At 37.7% G+C, this 20,965-nt stretch overlaps 1 protein-coding gene across 1 annotated transcript in view; it reads right to left on the bottom strand.

The window, feature by feature from the left end:
* Positions 1-20,965, bottom strand: part of GADL1 (glutamate decarboxylase like 1) — a 167,185-nt gene that overhangs the window by 49,332 nt on the left and 96,888 nt on the right. Inside the window, exons 13-14 of the mRNA XM_050777207.1 lie at positions 10,999-11,050; positions 2,815-2,904 (exon numbers count right to left, since the gene is read on the bottom strand). Of these exons, the coding sequence (XP_050633164.1) occupies positions 2,815-2,904; positions 10,999-11,050 (142 nt within the window). The remainder of the gene's footprint in view (positions 1-2,814; positions 2,905-10,998; positions 11,051-20,965) is intronic.

The raw sequence follows: 20,965 nt of genomic DNA, 5'->3' as shown, positions 1-20,965 counted from the left end.
GATTCTCTATTCAAGATAAACCCTAAAATTTCAAGTGTGATTTACACTACAGGTTATAAATCATACACTTGCATTCTCATTCTACAGTAAGCATAAAACCACATAAACAATATGTGTGTATATATATATATACATATGTCTCCCTTCCCCCTTGCCAAATTCATGTAGACACCTCGACTTGCAGGAGGAGAATGATAGGAAATTAAGAAACTCAGGACCAGTGACAATTTGTCTGCAGCAGGCATTTTTTCTATTCGGTAGCAACTATAACAAATGAAGTTGTTACTAGATCAGGCAATGGTTGTAAATGGCAGAAAAGCATTTCCAAAATTAAGGGATGGAGAGTCCAAGATGGACAGTAAAGAAAATAAACTGGATATTTACCATATGATCCACTTTGGCAAATATTGGGGATAAAAGAGAATGTCCCAATTCCTGTTCAATTCCCAATTAAGATAAAAAGTGCATTACACGCCGGGCGTGGTGGTTCACGCCTGTAATCCCAGCACTTTGGGAGGCCGAGGCGGGCGGATCACCTGAAGTCAAAGCCTGGCCAATATGGTGAAACCCCATCTCGACAAAAATACAAAAACTCAGCTAGGCATGATGGTAGATGCCTGTGATCCCAGCTACTCGGGAGACTCAGGTGGGAATCACTTGAACCTGGGAGGTGGAGGTTGCAGTGAGCAGAGATCGTGCCATTGCACCCCAGCCTGGGTGACAGAGCAAGACACCATCTTGGGGCAAAAAATGCATTATATTCTGTATTATATCCATACTCAATTTCAATTTTTTAAAAAACAAAGTAAACGAAGAGTAAAAAGTCCCCAAATATATGAGTATCTAGTTATTCTAATTCCTATCGGTCCAACAGTACTGAGTTAGTGAAACACAAATATCACATTCTTTTTTTCTTAATGAAAAAACAATTTCTAGCTTAGTGAAAACAATGGTGACCATAACTTTCTCAACTTGTAATTTTTTTCCCTACCCTACCAAAAAATGTCACCCACATTCCATCAAAGTGAAAAAATGTTCCTCTAAATTCCCACATTGTCCAGTTCCTGTTTCTCTGAGTTACTTAACATCTGATATGTATTCTTAAGCACTTTGCTATTTTGCATGTGACAAAAATACAAGACAAATCCCAAGGTCTATGCTAACTGCCTGAAATAGGTAAGGGCACAGATAACACCATCCATCTCTCCCCATCTTTGCTACCTGATAAGGTTTGATAAGAGGTAGAAGACTTCTGTATTGGTCATCTATTATGTTACAGGTTAGGAGGTTTGAACGATGAATAAACAAAATGACCTGAAGCTAAATAGGACATGCTGCCAAGTGAGGCAATCAGTGACTATGACTTAAAGGCTCTGCCCTCTTCCTTCTAATTAGACTGGGGCAAAAATCCCAAGCTCTTTGCCATGGGAGACAAGGCTCCATGACCCTCCCTCTGTCTGTTACTCTTCTCACCTCCCATCACTGCTTCTTTGCACCCCTGTGGTCATGGAACCACATTCTCCTCTTGAGCCTGAGTCCTCATGCTGTGATTCTTCCTGGAATCCACTTTACAATTGTCCCCTGACTGGCATCTGCTTATTGTTCAAAACTCAGCTCTAGTATCACACATTGGGGTAAATACCCTTTCTACTTTCACTGGCACAGTTAATCTCCATTCAGGCACTTCTTGGCTACCTTGTGATTGTCTCTCTACTCGTTGTCTCTGGGAATATTGAGTTTCTCAAGGGCGGAGACACATCCTTTTGATGTTTGTATTTCCAGTGCATAGTTTAGTGGACATCAGCAAATGTTTGTCACTTATCTGAGCAGGGAGTTTTTTGTTTTTTTGTCTTCTAAAGGCTATGGACCACAAAAATTGCTTAAAAAAAAAATCCTTTTCCCCCTGAGGGTAAGGAGGGGTTTGCAAGTCAGCTTTACTAACCAGGGTCATAAAGTCAGCTGTGCTGACTTGATCTCACTCAAGAGGGTAGGGAATTGCCTGATTTTGTTGGTGCTAGCCCGTGAGAATTTTCACTCTACATGACCACATAATCCCCAGTGGAACTCCCATGGGTTCACTTTCAATATGCATTATGTTCATACATCTGGAAAGTGGGATCAAATAGTGTTACTTGCAAGACTCCATAGTTCTTGGAAATCTGAATTAGAGGCAGGATTATAACTGGCAGGGCCATGCTAGGCGAGGAGTAGATGAGACACAAGCAGTCCCTAGAGCCTGGGGCCTCTCCTCACACTGTATGATCAGCCCCAACAGCTGTGTGTGAAGACACTTCCAAGCACATTTTGTTCGGTGTTCAACTGAAACCCATTGCTAGCATCTCTTCTCTTCTATGTAATCTCCTTGGGTGTAAGACATAGGGCCTTTGTTGAAGACAGAAGGTCTCAAGCTCACAAAAAGTATCAGATTTAGACTTTTAACATTATTTTCCAAGTAAGGTGAAACAACAGCCCAGATGCAGTAGCAGAGTTGAAATAGTCATTCATCACACAACTCTAACCTTGTGTCCCATGACCAGATGGCACTTCCTGAAGTACACTGTGAGCCAGAACTTCTAACAAATTCCATAATTATCTTACAACCTAATTGTTTTGAGAGTGTGTGTCAACCATGTTAATTTGTTACATGTGAACAACGTCTACAACTGTTTGGCCTGTCATTACTTCTTAACGAACTAGAAGACACTTCTCTAGATAAGAGGGCCTAGCAAGCACAGAATTATTTATAGGATCAACAGATAATGTGCACTGAATCACCTTCATCAAAAAGAAAAATACCATTTACTTATTACTTACCAAATTAAGTTTTGCCCAGAACTCAGGTCCTTCTTCCATCTCTCTGAGGCTCGGTGGAATGTACCAAAAGCAAATATTGGCATATTCAGGCTGAGAATTAGAAAAAATTTAAAATTGTTATCCTAAGATTTCTTAGAATGCAATTAAATACTTTGAAAACTTAGTTTCTTTAAGGGTTACCATGGGTATAAAACTTTAACATATCACAATCTTAGAGTAACAATCCCTTCTGCCTTCTGATAACATCCTATTTAAAAATTTTCTTCTCCATAGTGTGCACCTAGCGGGTTCCTTCATCTTAATGTGAAAATAGGAAAAAAGTTAAGTTTAAGGCTGACTCAACCCAGCTTTGTCAGTTAGTGCCTGCTTGCATATATGCTTAGAGATGCCCTGGATCCTTTCTCTCCAACACTGATCCTTAAGTTATTTGCTATATCATCATAGGCTTCCAATAATTATTTTTCTTAAGGCAGCCAAAGTTGGCCCCCTACACCTGACAAATGCAAAAGCTTTGATTACCTGTGAGTTGATAGCAGCACGACATGCGTGGGCTTCACTAACCAGCACTACTATGATCCTAGCCAATACTGCTTTTGAAAAAAGAGCATCACCTTGACTCCCGGCTCTCAAATATCAGTAAAAGTGTGAATTAGCTAGAAGACCTATTCAAAATGTAGATTCTGAGTTCCTATGTTCAAAATGTCCAGTGTCTAAGTCCATCCCAGAAAAGGCTAAAGAATTGGCAGTTTATGAAGCATGTCAAGTGATTCTGAAGTGGGCAGTGTATGTTCTATGAGAAACTGTCATCTACACTAAGTAACCGTAACCCAGTCATCTTCACTGCTGGTCTGTTTTTCTATCAGACATGATTTGCTTAAACGTGGAACTGTATTCTAACAGGCTTTAGCCCAGCCTTTGTCATGCAGACAAGGCTTTGTCCTCACTGGACAAAAATATAGGAAGTTCCATGACCAAAAGACTTGTACTCAGGACGAGGAGATTTGGGACATTATGTTGGGGGTTCACAAATTAGACATACAGAATTGTATTCAGGAAAGATTTAGTCATACACATCTTCATTGTCAGTTTCACACTGACAATATTTGAACTGATTTTCATTTTCTGCCATACAGTTTGTAATAATCAATGTTATAACAGTTCTCTAACCATCAGAATTATGCTCTAGTATATAAAGTTTAAAAGCATTTCATAAAGAGAAATAGACCTATCATCTCATATCTTAAAATCAAGACTGGTGAGATATATATATATATATATATATATATATATATATATATATATTTTTATATATATATATATATATATATGTAATATATATATTTTATATATATATAATGTTTTGAGTTTAGTGGATTTTAAATCATAAGTGAATGCCCAGAAACATTCCCAGTTCAACAAGGTAAGTTCTTGATCTTATTTCATCTCTGAAATTAACATTCTTATAGCTCTGCTCTTGTCAAGTCCAGTAAGTCTTCAAAATAGTTAAAAATGAAACACTGTAATTCAACCCAATTTTCACAAACATTTATGAGACTACAATCATTCTTACAAATTACACAATTTATACGTGGATTTCTGATGTATTGAAAGAAATGGCAAAAACTGCAATTACTTTTGCAGCACTGTCACTAGATTGTGTTATGTCAGTTACCGATTTATTGCCTCTCAGCTACAAATCTACCCTTTTTGAGTGTCCTAAAATAATGTAGGTGGACTCTGCAGATATTTCTCCCTTGACATCTGGTCCAATCTTAAACTTTGTCAGCAGAGGGCGCTGGAGAGACATTGGAGAAGGAAGGAGGAATGCCTTCCTGGTGTGCTCACTTCATGGGTCTCCTACAGAATCTGTGGTTCTTTTCAGCAGCACTGGTAACCAGAAACCAGAGCACATCCCCACCCATCGACCCCAGCAGCTTCCCCCAGTACACCCCTTTCAGGTGGCATCACAGCAGACAGGCAGCAAGTGAAGGGCCCATAAATGGCTTTTCCTGGCATATTCCCCTCAGGTGGTCTCATGAGAGATGCCAGCTAGGCACCTTGCCTTGGATGACTTCTTTGGCACTCCTTCTGGGTAGCTTGCAGTGATTTCCAAGTTGTGGCATGGCCCCTGTGGATGGCTTCCCTCAGCTCAGCAATCCAGACTAGATTTCTAGTGAGTACCACCAATGTAACACCTCAGTAAATTTTTGTTATCCCATGAGCCAAGGTCATACTCTCTCTGAAGAGGTCTAGACCTCAGTCCTGCAAAGGGACGGCCTTTCTCTTGGGTGCTCTATCTCAGTTCCAGGAGTGGTGGCTGCTCTCTATATCTGCTACTCCTGTTCATTTTTAGGTTTTTCATTCTCTCCTATGAAGCAATCCTCCAATCCCTTAATAATTCTTGATACATTTCACACTTTACCATGCAGTTCTTGTCTTCTGAATGGACTCTAATACGTGTCACCAAATTTGTTATTCCCTTTCATTTGCATAGGAACATTACAAAACAGTTTACGATGTTTTATCTGCTGTTATAGGTTCTATATTTTACAAGTTAGGACTTAAATCTTTTACATTTTTTAGTAAGTTTCGGTTTAGCGATAGATCTGATTCCTTTTGCCCAAACACTTTTAGAATGGAATGGCTTCAGTGCTACAACATTTTGAAAGCTTATAAAGTCCTTCTGACAGTTCATTTCATTGGAAGACATTTGATGCTTCATTTGGAGTATCTTCGCTTTGGCAATTTCCCAAATCATTAAGAGTTGAAAAACATACCTTTTTGAATTTCTGCAAAAGTATGAGTTTTTCCTGTCTCTGCCTCTGTAGCTTGTATTTTACATAATTTTTAAGAGACTTCAAGGCACTGAGTATTTTCAGAGTAAAATCATTTATACACCACTTAATTCTAATTGCTTACATATATGAAAGTCTGACTACTTGGGTGTCCTGAGAACGCATTTAGTCTGTTCTAAAATCCACAAAATTAGGAAGGTATTACAGGAGTCCACGTGTCTAGTGAAGGGTGCAAAAATTCCGTAGCAGCAAGTGCATTATCATAATCTTTAAAAATTCACAACAAAAGAGTAATGTGCCATTAAAGAAGAGTTTGAATACATTTTATACTGGTTTTCAAACAAAAAATATATAAAGTTCTTTATCAATTTCAGGAAGAATTATCAAATTTTGAGACCATTTGGGAAAGAAATTAGTGGTCACTAAGAGGTAGCAGCAGCTCACATTCTGAATCATATCAAAAGAAATTAATCTCCTTTGCTTTATAATGTCATTGGATCAGAATAATAAAGCTAGCACTGTTTTGTTTTAATAAATATATATGCAGAATCCAGCACACAGATTCAATCATGCAAATATAGACTGAAGGAAAAGCTGGAATGGTGAATTTTAATTGACTTCAAGCTTATAGGTGTTAAGATTAGACTATTGAAAAATTTCAAAGGCAGCACTGGATAGCACAAAAAGCCTTAAGTTTTGGAGTTGGAAGGATGTGGCTTTGAATTTCAACTTCATCAGATCTTTGCTGGAATGAGTATCAAACTTTCTCAGTTTCTGCTTCCTAAACTATAAAATGTAGATGATGATGATTGCTCCACCGGGTTGGTTTGATGATAGAAAAAATGTGTTTTCAAAATTTAGTACCATGTCTGGCACACAGCAAGCACTGTAGTCAGTGACTATTATTTGGGGCCATAATGGTAAAAAGAGATGTCTTCTAAAGTGAATGAGTAGCTCCATTAAAATGTGTACTAGTGAGGTACATCACTGTTAATTTCTTGCTAATATATTTGAAGGGAAACATTAATGTCCAACGAGGGGTAACCAAGCTGTCCAACTTAATAAGCAAAACTTTCTGTGTTATAAATATTGACTAGGCATCGGGACGAGAAAATGACTAACACTTTCTGAACTTGGAATGAATAGAGGACAGGGTGTACTGAAGAGAGGTGAAGCTAGAATTGCAGATGGGAGTTATGTCATGAAGGACTTCTTATATGACATGCTTGGAAGCTTGGGCTTGACTCTAGAGTTAGACGGAGTCACTGGAGAGTTTCACTACTCTAGGAAATAGATCTCATTTTCGAAAAGCTGCTCTAGCAGCAGTGTGGAGGTTAGGCTGGAGGGATCTGAGACTGGAAGTGGGACACAAGTTAGGAGACAGTACCTAGATAGTACCAACCTCCTGAAGAGTGAGATCTTGAACTAAGGCGCAGTGGCTTTGGGAGTGGAGAAGACTAAGCATTCAAGATGTATTTAGCGGGGAAAGAAAAGGAGATAGTAAGAACAACATCAAGACTTTGGCTTGGGTGGATCATAGCTCTAATGACCAAAAGAAGAAAGTAGAATTTTGGTAAGGAAAATACTACACTTAAACTTTAGAAATGTTGAATTTGAGGTGTCTGTGGCATCTAGGTGAAAATTTCAGGATATATTCATATACAAAGGCCTAGAGTTTAGGAGCTAAGTTGAGGATGAGGAGATATAAAGAGGCAATTGATGACAAAGCTCTGGATGTGAAGAAATTTCAGGGAGACTGGCCAAAGATGACAGAGTATAGAAGAATATTTAAGGGGGTGCACTGATGAAAAGACCCCTTAACGTGGAGACTGAAAAGAACAAGTCACATGGAATTGAGAGACTGGGAAAGGAAATCAAAGAAACTAAGACAGGGGAAGACTATCAAGAGATGGAGTAAATAGATAACATGATGCTACAGAATTTCAGCAAGATGATTAAAATATGCATTGGATTTAGCAATTAGGAGGTAGTTGTAACCTAATAAAACTATATAACAAGATAACAATGTAAGAAAAATCACAATTGCTTGATACATATTAGTGGGTTCACCATTAGAACATGAATAGTTAGAGCTATCTGGAAGAGGAATGAACTAGTGAATTCTCTGCAAATAGGAAGTATTCAGAGGTTGACCACTTGTTAACAGATACTGTTAAGATAGCTTTCCTGCATCGTGCAGGAAGTTTACTATATGTCCTCGAAGATCTTCTGTAGCTCAAAGTTGATGAAACATTAATAACTCCTAGTGTAGACCTTGAAAAGAAAAAAGTTGAATAATTAGGACTCTCCCAAGAGATAAAAATAAAATATGTGAATGATAGTTTAAGAATGAATATACCTCTAGGAAATGTCTATTAGATCTTAGATCCAACACAGAAAAAGAGATGATTTTCAGAGGCCTATGAATAATTCAGAATTCACTTAAAATAACTTTCAATCATCTTCAGGAAATGTATTTTTGTTCTTTTCAGGAAAAAAAATTCAAGTACTGGGTATTGTCCTGTGATGTTCATCTACAATTTCCAATGTTCCACTTAACCTTCTCCTTGCTGTTAGACAACAGTGACACATGTACTCTCACACTCTAATACACACATGTACATAGAGACATACGAATGCCATATATAAGCAAAAAGACTATCAACTTAATACTTATATGTGACATTCAAGGTCTAATTCTGCTTTATTTCTTGCTGTAATGAAAAGCGGCAAATGCAGATCACATACAAAAATTCTTACAGCAGGAATTCTGGAAAACCATTTAGAAAATCACCTTCACTGCTTGTGGGCCAGCTGGCTCCCACAGATGAAAAATCCAGGGGCAGAAGGCTGACTAATAATTAAACCCTACCTTAGCTTTCATTGCAAGGACTTGAGTGTTTGCAATTTCCTAATGATAATGGTAAGTGGTTCCCCTCTTTTCTAAACCTTCAGGAAGAATATATAAACAACTTTTTAATCGGCCCATCTTTTTTCTCACTTCCAGCTCTATCAAAAGACTACAATTCTAATGTGTACAGGACTTTTCATAAGTACTATAGCTCCCATTACCAGAGAAAATAACACAACTCAAATTTGAGAAAATAGGAAACTCAAACCCGAGAAAATATAAAGTAATCAAACTCAATTCAAGTAAAATAACTGCTTTTTCTCCCATACATGCTTAGGTATGTACTTCTAAAAACTATAGACATTTTCTTACATAGTTATAATGCCATTATGCTTCACAAAATTGACAATTCCTTGACACCGTCTAATAGCCAGTTCATATTCAAAACTCCCCAACTGTTACAAGAATTACTTTTTACAGTTGGCTTGCTCAAACTGGGATTTCACAAGGTCTATATGCTTTATTTGGTTGTTATGCTTCTTTGGTCTCTTTGAACCTAAAGAGATTATCACTACTCCCTCCTTTATTTTTTCCTCACGTCACTGGCCTATTGAAGAAACCAGGTTGTCTGTTCTGTAGAACTTTTCGTGCTCTAAATTTGTCGTCTTTCTAGTACTACCAGAAAGTTGTTTAACTATTATTTTGGAATGCATGCAAGATCTTCCATATCTCTAGCTTTCTGGAACTCTGGAAGCTTAGAACTTTCTAATCTGGTGCTTCCTTTGTAGACAGTAGTGGAATCCATGGTCTAGATTCTCTGGAAAGTATTTCCCAAACTTCCCTGAGGACTATTGTCATATTTCACTTTGGCTACTAAAAAGTTTCCAAGTTTGTCTTCCTTATTTTTATCTTGTCCTCTCTTCACTATTGCTTTTTCAACATTCCTCTCTTCTCATGACATCAAGCATCGTCTTTTAAAATGCAAGTCAAACCCCTGTCTTGTTAAAACATCTCCAATGACTACATTCGGAATACAGGCGAAAGGCCTTACCTTGACCTACCTGACCACCACCTGATCTGGTCTCTGCCCACCTCTCCAATTCCATCACCTGCTGCCCACTCCCCTTCATTCAATACAACTTTTTTTGGCTGCTCAAAGATAGAACTCTCTTCAGCTTTAAGCCTTGCAGTTGTTTACCAATTCTGCCAGAATGTCTTTCCCCGAAATATCCGCATGGCTTGCTGTTTCTCTTTATTCAGGTCTCAGCTCAAAGATAACCTTAAAATCCCCTACCCAGATTACCCAAACCAAATAAGCCATCCCCATTTCAGCATTTTACCCTCTTCCCCCTAATACAATAATATATCTATAACCTTGTCTCATTTATATACTAGATTATCTCATGAACACGTTTTATTGTTTTAAGACTCTTACTACCTGATTTCCCTATTAATTTGCTTATTTAGTGCGTTTCACTTTCCAGTCAAATGTAAGCATCATGAAATCGGGGCCCCTTTTCTGTTTTCTATCTCCTGTGCCTAGAACCATGCCTGACACATAGTAAATTGTTCAATGCATCTTATTGAATAAATACCCAAAAAAAGCTAGATTTCTTTTTCTTTTTACTTTGCTTTTTTTTTTTTTTTCTTTGAGAGAGTTTCACTCTTGTTGCTCAGGCTGGAGTGCAGTGGCATGATCTTAGCTCACTGCAACCTCCACCTCCCAGGTTTTAGCAATTCTCCTGCCTCAGCCTCCCAAGTAGCTGGGTTTACAAGCATGAGCCACCATGCCTGACTAACTTTTGTATTTTCAGTAGAGACAGGGTTTCACCATGTTAGGCTGGTCTCGAACTCTTGACCTGGTGATCCGCCTGCCTTGGCATCCCAAAGTGCTGGGATCATAGGTATGAGCCACCAATGCCCAGCCAGCTAGATTTCTTATATATAGCACAGGCTCCAAGACTAGAATCTCTAGGTTATTTTTTACATTAGGTTAAAAACTGCTATAATACATATACTATAACAAAATCTAAGATAACCTTGCAATTTATAGTTAGCTTTGTAACAACCTCATTTCTTACACATAGCAAACAATACAACGTCGACAAAATGGCTTGTTTTCCCGTTGCTCCAAAACGAATATGCTCTCATTATTTTATAAAAAGAGAAAACTGTATGCAGTATTGTACATTCACTTAATTTTCACATGCAGGCACCACTACATCACAGATGAATATTTGCAGTACAATCATTATGCAATTTATATATCAAGATAGAGGTTATAATTTATTCAATATTATCCTTTGGTAATTGAGCATTTTAATTTTCAATACTTAAAGGCAAGTATATTCTCTGTGAATCCAACAAAGGAAAAGTACTCACTAATAGAGTAAATTAACATAATAGACTCTATGAATTAAACTAATGACTTGTTTTTTAAGTCTGCAACACAAAAACCAATGAAATATATAACAGAACATTACCACCTTCATCACTGTTAACTGACAAAATCACAAGCATAATTATGCAATCACTTACTTCCAGCAGTAACTTGAATCCTTCTCTTTTCTTGATTTCATCTACTAGGTACCTAAAATTAAAAGTCACAATATTTTATAATCTGCAATGTAAAAATGTCAGGAACATGAATGATGTATGACAAAACCGATTCAGAGACAGGGCTTGGCGATAAGAAAGATACAGAGAAAGGTCAAGGTATAGGCAGAGCTATGGATAGATAAATACTCCAGACCTACTGTTATTTCCTTGGCCTGAGTAAAAAGATGCATCTTTTTGATGGGATTTATCTCACATGTTAGCGTCAGGCTTTAACCCTGGTGTGAAAAGCTAGATAAAGCAGGTTGGATATATATCTCTGAACATGTGGGTCTTACTTTCATATCCTAAATCGGGGATTTAACATAGGCACTTATATTAAATAGCTGGCTTGGAGGAAAGAGGTTTTTTTGGTGTGTGATCCTGCTTGTAAGTTCATTTAAAATCAAGGAAGATCAACATAATCTTAGTCCAGCCCAGCGGGAAGGAGGACTGATAATCAGTATCATGTTAAAAGTAAGTGGGCTGATTATCCTTAGCAAACTAACACAGGAACAGAGAACTAGACACTGCATGTTCTCGCTTATAAGTGGGAGCTGAACAATGAGAACACATGGACACAGGGAGGGGAGCAACATAACTAGGGCCTATCAGGGGAGGATGAGGGGAGAATATTAGGGAAAAGAGCTAATGCATGTGGGGCTTAATACCTAGGTGGTGAGTTGATAAGTGCAGCAAACTGTGTGGTTTATGTTTACCTAGGTAACCTGCACACGTACCTCAAAACTTAAAAAAAATACAAGAAAAAATAAATTACCTGAATATGAGGGGGCAAAAAAGTGGGCTGTAGCCATTGATAGAATATCTATAAAGTCATTTTGGATGTTGGGGGGAAAGAGAATTATCACACTTAAGTAAAGGGCATGGATGAAATATGGAATATGAGTGAGAAAAGACTAAAATAGCATTGAGAACATGGTGCTCTATATAATAACATTGACTCCTCTCTTTTAGGCTTGGCTTTTGTCTATACCAAAAGAAAAGTCTGAAATGGCCTTGAAAAACTAGCGATTCACGAGCCTTTAAATGTTCACAACACTTGACCCGGTACTTCAAATCTAGGAATCAAGTCTAAGGAAATAATAGAGACACTGACAGAAATGTTTGTCAGAGCATTTATTGTGATTTTTATATGTAATAGCAAAAAAAAAAAAAATCACACCAAACATAAGGAATGCCTTTGTAAACTAGATTCCAGTAATGGAATTATGATCTTATGATCCTGTCACTAAATCATAAATGTTCAACTAATATTTAAAGACACAACGATGCTCCTCTTGGGCCTCAAGTCTCTTACCTGTAAAACTGGACTAATACAATCTTCTTTTCTAATTTGAAATGGTTTTTGTAAAAATTAAAATCATAAACATGAAAAAATGCAGACTATAAAAACTGGAAAGAAGGGACAATTACATCATTTTAGGAAGGCCATTCTACAATGTGAATATGGAATACAGTAAGATGAAGTTCCTTTTTCCAAATGTATACAGCTTTTTATATTAAGTTAAATATTGATGTTTGCATATAGATACTATCATTGAAATATACAATATCTTATTTAAAATTGTCAATATTAACTAGTAATATGGGAATCTTTGAGCAATAATGTTAGCATACACACGGGCACACACGCTCACAAAGTACTAGATGTTCTATGTACGCCATTCTCTGAACACTTTTTCAGAAGACGTATGTAGCTATAAAGTTTTTAAACCTTTTATCACACTGGCTAGCTTTCATTAAAAAATTTCATTGCTCAATACATACCAGAAAAGGTATTCAAAATCACAAAGAAGTACAAATTAAAACAATAATACAGGCATCCCTTGGGGTATTGTAGGTTTGGTTCCAGAACACTACAATAAAGTGAATGCTGCAGTAAAAGGGGGTCACAATTTTGGAGGTTCCTCAGTGTATATAAAGGTTACTTTTACCATATACTGTAGTCTGAGTGTACAATGGCATATCTAAAACACAATGCACATGCCATGATTAAAAATACCTTATTGCTAAAAAGTGCTAAGGATTATCTGAGACTTCAGTGAGTTGTAATCTTTTTGCTCCTGGAGGGTCTTGCCTTGATGTTGATGGTTGCTGACTGATCAAAGGGCTGAAGGTTGGGGGTGACTGACAATTTCTTACAATAAGACAACAATGAAGTTTGCCACATTGCCTGACTCTTCTTTCACAAAAGATTTCTCTGTAGTAGGCAATGCTGTTTGAACACATCTTACCCACAGCAGAACTTCTTTCAAAATTGAAGTCAGCCCTTTCAAACTTTGCTGCTGCTTTGCCAACTAAGTTTATGTAATATTCTATATCCTTTGTTATCCTTTCAACAAGATTCACAACATGCTCACTGAGTAGATTTCTTCTCACAAAACCACTTTCTTTGCTCATCCATAGGAAGAGGCTCCTCATCCATTCAAGTTTTATCATAAGACTGCAGCAATTCAGTCACATCTTCAGGCTTCACTTCTAATTCTAGTTCTCTTGCTGTTTTCACCACATCTTCAGTGACTTCCTTCCCTGAAGTCTTACCACCCCTGAAGGTCAACCACGAGAGTTGGAATTAACTTCTTCCATATCCCCATTATTACTATTTTGACCTCCTCCTATAAGTCATCAGTGTTTTTAATGGTGTATAAAAGAGTAAACCCGTAAAATTTTCAATTCACTTTGCCCAGATCCATCAGAGGAATCACTTATATATTCTGTAAGGCTATAGCTGTGATATTTCTTAAATAAGACTTGAAAGTCTAATCCTTGATCCATGAGCTGTAAAATGAATGTTGTGTTAGCAAGCATGGAAATAATATTAATCTCCTTGTACATCTCCATCAGAGCTCTTGGGTGACTAGGTGCATTGTCAATGAGCAGTAATATTTTGAAAAGAATCTTTTTTTCTGAGCAGTAAGTCTCATGTCTCAACAGTGGGCTTCAAATATTCAGTAAACCATGCTATAAAGAGATATGCTGTCACAGGCTTTGTTGTTCCATTTACAGAGTACAGGCAGAGTAAGTTTAGCATAAATCTGAAGAGTCTTCAAATTTTCAGAATGGTAAATGAGCATTGACTTCAACCTAGTCACCAGCTGCATTAGCTCCGAAAAATAGATTCAGCCTGTCTTTGAAGCTTTGAAGACAGGCATTGACTTCTCTCTGGTCATGAAACTTCTAGGTGGCAGCTTATTCCAATATAAGACTGATTTGCCTACATCAGAAACCTGTTTAATGTAGCCACATTCTTCAGTGATCTTAGCTAGATCTTCGGGATAACTTGTTGCAGTTTCTCCATCATTTGCCGCTTCACCTTGCACTTTTATGTTATGGAGACAGCTTCTGTGCTCAAACCTCATGAACCAACCTCTGCTAGCTTCTAACTTTCCTTCTGCATCTTCCGCACCCCTCTCAGCCTTCGCAGAATTGGAGAAAGTTAGTGTGTTGCTCTGAAATAGGCTTTGGCTTAAGGCAATGTCATGCCTGGTTTGATCTACTCAGAACTCTAAAACCTTTGTATCCGCAATAAGGTTGTTTTGCTTTCTTATTCATGTATTCACTGAAATTAGAACCTCTAATTTCCTTCAAGAACTTTTCCTTTGCATTCATAAATTGGCTATTTGGCACAAGGGGCCTAACTTTGTCTGTCTTGGCTTCTGGCATACCATCCTCACTAAGCTTAACCATTTCTAGTTTGTGACAGACATGTGACTCTTCCTTTCATTTGAACACTCAGAGGCCATTGTAGCATTATTTGTTGGATTCATTTTGATATTGCTGTCTCGGGAAATTGGAAAGCCTGAAGAGAGAAGGACAGAGATGGGGGGAATGGCCAGTTGGACAGCAGTCAGAACACACACAATAAATATTAAGTTTTCCAGCTTCTTATGGGCGCATTCTATGGGGAGCCCCAGAACAATTAAAACAGTAACATCAAAGAGAACTGATGACTCAAACATTATTGTGAGAATTACCAAAACCTAACACAGACATGAAGTGAGCACATGCTGTTGGGAAGATGACACTGATGGACTTGCTCAATGGAGGATTACCACAAACCCTCAATTTGTAAAACAAAACCCCCCAAAACACAATATCTGGAAAATAAGGTTAAGCACATGAAATGAAGGATTCCTGTATTAACCATGTTTCCCAATGATATCGGAAACAAACTTTAGAGTGACAACTTCCAGTGGTGGTGAGAATATGATAGAAAGCTGCTACAAACCTTTTAATAATACTCATATCTTCTTATAGAGCAAACCAGTTTTGAAATGCTGGTCTACCAAGAAAAAAGGTATCAATATCAAGGATAGATGGTACATATAAATATGTGCACATATATGCTGTTATATCTAAATCTCTGTACTGTGGGTGTATAGGTATATTCCATACAAAATAACTAGAAACAAGATTTAATATTCAGAAATTAATAGTGAATTAAAATGTACTATAGAAACATAATGTAATACACAGCTATTAAAATGAATTATCTACTTCAATTAAAGCACAGGATGATCATGATAAATTAGTAAAAGATAAAAGTGAGGTTCTGAGACACAGGGATATTTGATTCAATTTTTAAACATTTTTTTAAAAATCCACATGTATACACAAACAAAATATGGAAGGATACGTCATAAATTTAGTCTAGCTGAGGGAGGGGGAAAGAAAATGCAATGGGGGTGGGGGCTTTTCCATTCGCTTTTTATATCTTTTGAAAGTTTCATACATGTGGTTTCTCGTATAGTTTTTGAAAAGAACTTAAAAAGTATAAAACAAGTAGATGTATATACTTCCTACCTATAGGAGAAAAGCTTTGTTGAACCATCCTTTTTCTCACCTTTTCAGGCACAAATGTACTGGCAATCTGTTAACTCAAAAGGTTATGCTATGATTTCATCCTGAACTGAGGCTATGAAGAAAGCTTTCTCCAGAAATCTTGGGAATAACTATGAGATTCTAATTGTGCAGCTAAATAACTTTGAATCTAGGCAAATTCCTAACTCTTCCTGAGCCTGCCTCCATTTCCTCGTGCATGTAAAGACATACAATAAAATTGGTAAAATCCTTCCCTAACAAGTTATGGCTACACAAAACTTACATGTATTAACCATAGTATCATTTTAAAATGCTTCTGTCAAACTGGCTAAAGGTGCTCTTGGGGGAAAGGCATCCTAAAACAGCTGAATTATTTCGGTTAAAACTTTTTGCTAACCGTGTAGATCTGGGCTTTGTGTTGGGGTAATGTGCCTATCGCAGTCACTCTCAGAGCCTGTAAAGCCCAGGGATATGGTTTGGCTGTGCCCTCACCCAAACATCATCTTGAATTGTAGCTCCCATAATCCCCATGGGTCATGGGAGGGACCTGGTAGGAGGTAATTGAATTATGGGGGTGGGTTTTCTCATGCTGTTTTCATGATAGTGAATAAGTCTCTTACCTGCTGCCATGTAAGACGTGCCTTTGCTCCTCCTCCACCTTCCACCATGATTGTGAGGACTCCCCAGCCATGTGGAACTGTGAGCCCATTAACCTCTTTTTCTTTATAAATTGCCCAGTCTCAGGTGTCTTTATTAGCAGCATGAGAATGGACTGATACACCCAGTGTAACACTCCAGCTGAGTTGAAAAGAGGTGATTTGAGGCAAGAGGGGATGCAGCTATTAACTATGATAACAAAGGTCTTACACCAGAATTCTCAAATTATGCTCCATGGTATACCATCTTAATAGGTTTTCCACTTAAAAAGTCCTACTATCAAATAAGTTTGAACACTGCTAGGCATATCAATTACATTGATTTTTGTCTACACTTAGAAGTACACTTGGCAAGGCATGGTGGCTTATGCCTATAATCCTAGCACTTCAGGAGGCTGAGGTGGGCAGATTAAGTCCAGGAGTTCAAGACCAGCCTGGGCAACATGGTGAAACCCCATCTCTACAAAGAATACAAAAATTAGCTGGGTGTGGAGGTGTACATCTGTGGTCCCAGCTACGTAGGAGGCTGAGGTGGGAGGATCACTTGAGCCTGGGAGGTGGAGGTTGCAGTGAGCTATAATTGGACCACTGCACTCCAGTCTAGGTGACAGAATAAGCCCTTCTCGAACAAAAAAGTATACTTGGCTTAATTCATAAGGCCATTTGTCAAGCTGGTTGGATTGTTCAATAATATCAGGAACCAGTTATTTACTATAATTTCAGCTAGCCATGCTCAGTGTTAGGGAGGTTTCCTCTCATGTTCACAAGACAGCTGCTACAACTCCATATGTCCCATCCTTATACAGCAGTGTCCCAAGAGTGGAGGGGGCTATAGCAAAAGCACTTAAGTTCTCTCTATTTAGGTAAGAATATTTTCCCCGGAAGTCTTCACAGTATCTTACACATTGATGTCTTCACCATAACTTGTTGACTGAGCCACATACCCTCCCCTAAACTAATAGTTGGGGAACCGCATGTTCTCACTCATAGGTGGGAATTGAATAATGAGAACACTTGGATACAGGGTGCGGAACACCACACACCAGGGCCTGTTGTGGGATTGGAGGGGGGGAAGCGGGAGGGATAGCATTAGGAGATATATCTAATGTAAATGACGAGTTAATGGGTGCAGTACACCAACATGGCACATGTTTACATATGTAACAAACCTGCACGTTGTGCACATGTACCCTAGAACTTAAAGTACAATTTAAAAAACAATGCTTCTATATTACAGGCCCTCTCAAAATTTTAAATGTCCTAATGAGTACTTTGAATTTCCAAGAGAGGGATAATATAGCAGTTAGCATCTCCCAAACTTATTTAACCATGGAACCATTTTTTGAGAGATCATCTATTAAGATCTCTTGGAAGTCTACTGGCCACAGCATACTTTCATAAATGCTGGTTTAGAAGTGTTTCTACTATAAAGTACCCTATCCTCTTCTTAAATAAATGCTTAAATGAAATGAGTTGTTGGGAGGAAAGCCAAAATGTTTGAAGTCACCTCTGCCTATGTTTCTAGGGACGATTTATTCCTCACAACTCTTGTTTTCAATATATGAAAACAGCCTAAAGACAAAATACATTTAATAAACTAATCTTATATGGTGGAAGCCAGTAAACAAGGTACGTTCAGTTTGGGGACATAATACCGAAACCATAAACTACTGTCAAAAGGCATTCAAGTAAGTAGACTCGAAAAGCAATAATAACTTCATAAAACTCTTTGTCCCTTCCACTAACCTTGGCATAGAAGAGAGAAAAATAAGCAAGAGGTTTCACCAATCCTACTGTGTGGTAATAACATTAATATTCTGGCTTGATCTTGGCATATGCAATAATGATAAACTTGCTACAAAATAATTTTCCTTTACTTACAACTATGCTTCTAACATTAGAGAATCTCAGTTCTCAGATTGGTTATATAAGTCCCCCGCTTTTTGTTTTTATTTCTCTTGTCTTTTTGCAAGACATTCTTTTCTCTCTGAAAATAGCCTTTCCAGTCCCCCTCTTCAGCAGCTACTTAGCGCCTCCCTGGACCACTTTGGACCAAGTTTCTCTCCTAGTCTCATCTTCCCATTTGAAATTTCTTCTGATGCACTGAGTCTCCCAGCACTCCTGAGATTTTTCCATCTGCTTTCCGTATGCTCTGCATATATCAGCACATATCACATGGCTTGTGGAATTCATCACAGACACCCACGTGCTCTATTCTACTGTAATTGTAACTTTTAAAAAGATCACCAATATAAAGATAAAAATAAAAACAAAGACTGTTCCCTAGTTTTCTAGACTCTGTACCTCCCATCACCTAGAGAAATACACTGGCACAAAAGCACCATTGTGTAACTGCTCACCTTTTCCATATTGAAAACAATGAACCCCTCGGTATCCATGCAAGTCTATGAAGTGATTTCCATCTGAGAGATTGCAGAGATTGTGTGTCAAGGGAATAGATAAATGATACTCGGGAGACCAAACAAAGTAGCAGAGTGGGAGTTCCTGAGCTGTTTGTTGTTGTTGAAAAGACTTACAGACATGACTCTTCTAGGCCTGCTTGAAAAATTATCCTTTAGTGGATATCCATTTAACCTGAATGCCATCACAAAGGCCTAGAAGGTGCCCTCAGCAACAGGTAACCTTGTATAGTAAAACATTTTTTACTTTCCTAGGCAGATATCAGAAATATAGTTACTGGTTTTCTGCCATAGTGTTGGTTTTAAACCTGAGCCCCCTGAGTTTCAATTATGCTCAATAATCACATGTTGCTTTAGGCTCTCAGTGTCGCTGATTTTCAAACCAAAGAAAAAAAGCATATTAGCCATTAATATTTTCTGGGAGAAATGTTATCTCTTCAATTGGGTTGACAGGGTCAAATGGAAATTAGGAAAAGCCTTAGAGGTCTCCTAGGCGCTAATTTTTTTCCTTCTTGCTAAATTTCTGACAACCCATGAAATTGGAATCATTGTCCTCTTGAAAGTGTCTGCTCTTACTTTCCCAGGGGAAGATGAAGAAGGCTATCTTATCAGTGCAAGTGATCACTGGCCTATCAAAATATCGTCCTTAAATCTTAGTCAATATAAAAACTTCAAAGTTAAACTCCATTTAGATTCAGGAATATAGAAACATTAATCTATGGAATTCAAAGGAAAAGAGTTGCACAGCTTTTCTGGTATTTTAGAGATCTGACCTAGGGCCTAGGGAAGTGGATATTTTAGCTATAAGAGCCTGCCAATAACGTGCTCCTCAAATACTAATGCAATCATCACATGCAGCTTTACTTTGCTAGAGTTATCTACTGAAAGAAGTTACATCTCTTGGAAACAAAACAATGTTACTGTGACTTAGAAATTATTCCAGGTGGAGCCTTCCAACCATGGGTGAAATGCTTTTGATTTGGTAAACTCTGAAGCCAGTTGCCAGACATCAGTGAGCTTCATGGGAAATATCTTGACCCTGAGAGTTTTTGAATTGATTATGCTACTTCACATTATGCACGTGGTTAGAAGACTGGAAGAGTTAAGATTATGGGCTGGAACAGTTAAGATTATGGCCCACAGAACCAGTGGTGTTCTAGAGCTAGTTTGTAGTGGTTGAGAGTCCACTGTTAAATATTCAGGAAATTCATAAACTACAACCATTGGTAGCTTGCAATTTGCTGTGACAGAAATATTTACACCATGAAAATTGGAAGACACAACTGGCGCTTGCTTTTCCTTCTGAAAGCCAATTTACGGCCACACCACTGCATATAGGCTTAAGCGCAAACGCAAGAGACCCTAGAATTGAGAAAATACTCTGTTTTTCCTAAAAAGCAGAAATTCAAATGAATCTGTAATTTGAAAAGAAATCATGAAAATAAAGCCCTTCTGTTGCTAATTTACTACAAATCTTACTCTAGAGAAATTCTCTTCAAGTTTATAATTTCACATTCATACCAAATTACATGCCTCAAAGTACTCTGCCCTTTTCCTTGGCATTGGAGGCAGACTTTTGCCCACCCCAGGAATAGACTGTTGGATATCAAGACTGTGGGAAGTTAAGCCAAAAAAAACTATTATAAGTAACAGCAGGAAAGAGGAGGGATTATTTTTCAAATATTTAAATATAGGTCACAGAGTCTGCAGCAATGCTCACTAAAATGTTAATTCAATTCAACTTGACAAACATTTACAAACAATAAGTGTTTGTTGAATTGAAATGTTAACATTTATCCTCCTGTGATATTTCTCTGCAAAAATTAGAAAGTATTCTTAGACCGTAAACTAAATTCCACCCTGAGATGAATGTTAACTTTATAATAAATACAATCGTAAAATATTTATATCTAACCTTATTTCAAAACACCTCCCATTGAATTATTTCAAAGCTTAGACAAAATAATGCAGAGATTCTACCCCATTTAAATA

This window comes from Macaca thibetana, chromosome 2 (genome assembly GCF_024542745.1).
Source record: "Macaca thibetana thibetana isolate TM-01 chromosome 2, ASM2454274v1, whole genome shotgun sequence".
NCBI lineage: Eukaryota > Metazoa > Chordata > Mammalia > Primates > Cercopithecidae > Macaca > Macaca thibetana.
The sequence above is the reverse complement of the archived record's forward strand: the minus strand, read 5'-3'. Positions and strand labels throughout refer to the sequence as shown.